The sequence below is a fragment of the Plasmodium cynomolgi genome, assembly GCF_000321355.1.
Source record: "Plasmodium cynomolgi strain B DNA, scaffold: 0246, whole genome shotgun sequence".
Classification (NCBI taxonomy): Eukaryota; Apicomplexa; class Aconoidasida; order Haemosporida; family Plasmodiidae; genus Plasmodium; species Plasmodium cynomolgi.
Window position 1 is genome coordinate 1 of NW_004192806.1, and position 2,898 is coordinate 2,898.

The window sequence follows — 2,898 nt, forward strand, 5'->3', positions numbered from 1 at the left end:
CTACCCAAAGGAGTATACTAATATTAAAAGCATTAATAGAATTATAATATTAATTGATTGATGTGGTTATTTAATTTTATTATAAGAATAATAGAATAAATACAGTATATTCATATGTATTTTTCAAGAACCTTGTACATAAATAGGAGAGTTGTTCCTCCAACAATAATAACAAGTGATATTGGCATGATAGGTCTTAAATTGTTTGCCTTAGCTGACCCATTTTCAATTTCTCCTCCATGTCCTGTATTTTGATGTTCTCGTAACCCATCTGCTGTTTCTGGTAATTTCATTGCTTTTCCTTCAGTTTCGCATGTTTTTGTATAATGTTCAATATTTTTGTTGGTCCATGATGTTTTTAAATAGGACCCACATGTACTATGAGAAAACCACCCATCATTTTCAATTTTGCATTTAAGATTTTTTAATTCATTAAACAGGTAACTACTCTTTGTTGGATCGTTTTTCTCTACAACCTTATTAAATGTAGTAATAAAATCATTAAAGGTATCACATAATGATGGATTGTTATTAAGGAATTTAACTCTTCCAATAATTACTTCGTAGAGATCATATAATTCATATAATTCTTTTATCTTTTTTTGTATATCATCATCTATTTTAAGAATTTTATTTACGCACATATGGGTATTAATTTTATTATCGTGCTGCATATAACTCATGAATAATTGAAAAATGTTATCTTTATTTTTATAAAGAATACTACTAATTTTATCATTTAGGAAGTAGTTAATATATTGACAACATTTAGTATTATTACATAAGTCATCAGTATTAACGTGTTTTAAATATATCTGGATTTTTCTGCAATCGTAAATAAATCTTTGTCGTTCTAATTCATCTTCAATTTTATTATTCGAAATAAATGTTTGAATAATATTCTCATCAAACGATTTTTCATACAACCCTTCGAAAATATTTCTAAAACGACAATAATCCTCAAAATTATAGTACTAAAGAAAATTTTATAAATTAAATAACGTAAATAAATTAGAATGTATTTTTTAAAGATAAATTTAATTGTTATCATAATATGTATTTCATATTTCTATGTAGTTATTATTATTTTTTTATTCCATCCCATTGGCGATTACGGTTTCATTAGATTCATTAGACATTGTAACATAAAGTAATAAAAATAAAAACTACATACGATTCTTCCTTATATATGTATTTTTAAAAGAATATTTCATATCACAATATATTTATAGTTATGCAATTATTTGTTAGCATTTTAATTATTTTTCAATATGAGACACTGTATGTATTATATTTCAAAGAGTGTACATATAACAAATAATATTAATATAAAAATGTGAGTAAATATTTTTTATGGCGAAAGAACATATAAAATATACTGTAATATTAAGCTCCATAGGTTTAGAATTCAGCGTTTAGGGTTCAGGTTTACGTTTCAGTATTTACGGTTTAGGGTTTACTTTTCAGTATTTTCGGTTCAGGGTTTAGTTATAGGGTTTAAAGCTTATGTTTTTTTATCGGTCAGCACGTTGCCCGTTCGCAAAAGCAGATTGGCTTATATTTTTTTATAACCTGACCGGAAAGCAAAAAATAACTAGCATGAATATAAGTCAAAATGAGGTTAAATGTACATATGCATGTATCACCGGATGAATGAAAAAAAATTTATTTATTTTTAAAAAAATAAAAATTGTGGATTTGTAAGAACGTAAAAAATATTTCTAATTTTTTGAAAAAAAAAAAATTGTGGTTCTATTTTCAAGGGAATTTTTCAAATTAATAGTGAGAGCGACAAGCCCGCTGCAAAATATTATTATATATATGTATATGTAGGTACGAGTGTGGCGGTTATGTAGAAAATGCTTCTGGACCTTTTTTCCAGAAGGGCTAACATCTTCCTGACGCGCCCAGTTCTCGTTTCTCTCCTGAGGAGGGTGATGTGATCTTCTTTCCGCGAGCAAATCAGCATCACCCCCAAGCAAGTATTACATACATATGTAATAATATGTATGCACTGTGGAGGACGTTTTTTTTTTTCTTAAGGTTGGCACACCTTGCTCAAAGGGCAATTTCCTCCGGGTTAGCATTTGCGCGCAACGGAGAGGTCATATGTCATGGTCAAATAATATGCTGCACAATTATACCATACAAATAAGGAGTAGTAATGCTCATACGCGAAATACGAAAAAAACATTTCCCTACCCAGTTAAATATATAGTGCACTGCCTGGGCTGGCATCCTTCCACCAATAAACGCCATACATTCAGTTAAGAAGTTAAAGTTTCAAAAGAAAATATAACGCATATGGGTGGGATTACAAAATTATTATGCAGAAAAAATGCTAAGTGTTTTTCAAAAAAAATCAAGGCAGGGAAGAGAAAAGCAGCCTTGCTATAAAAATAAGCCACGGAAATATAAGTTGCAGCCCTTGGGGGGAAGAGGCACGCTCCGCCCCCCAAAAAATATAGCATGTAAACACGTGGGATGGGTAGGCAAATTCTGTTGCATCATCTCATTTAACAAATGATTTGGGAGGGAATAAGAAGAAGTACTCGGTCTTTCACATTTGTTCATAAAAAAAGTTGTTAACAATTTTGGTGAGGAGGAAAAAACTCCAAAGTGAGAAGAAAAGTTGAATATTCGGAGAGCATACCACCAAATTGGCAGTAGTTCGGGGTTTAGGGTGCACTATATATTTTTTTCTATGCGAAACCTTATCAACGAACGAGAAAAATTGAAAGTTTATTTAATATAGAGTAAATTAATTTATTTATTGTACAATTATAATATAACTGAAATTACTTTTTGTCTGTTAAATATTATCACCAATAATCATACTTATAATTTTACGGAACATATTTAATGACATGTAAGATATGTTTTACGTTTAAATGAAGC

The 2,898-nt window shown here is 29.4% G+C and overlaps 1 protein-coding gene across 1 annotated transcript; it reads right to left on the reverse strand.

Annotated features, from left to right (window-relative positions):
- Nucleotides 1–110: 110 nt before the first annotated feature.
- PCYB_003200 (hypothetical protein) lies at nucleotides 111–1,139 on the reverse strand (the record flags this gene model as incomplete). Its single annotated transcript, XM_004227741.1, has 2 exons — nucleotides 111–974; nucleotides 1,116–1,139. 2 exons carry the CDS (start codon nucleotides 1,137–1,139, stop codon nucleotides 111–113), a joined length of 888 nt encoding a protein of 295 aa, XP_004227789.1.
- Nucleotides 1,140–2,898: the final 1,759 nt, after the last annotated feature.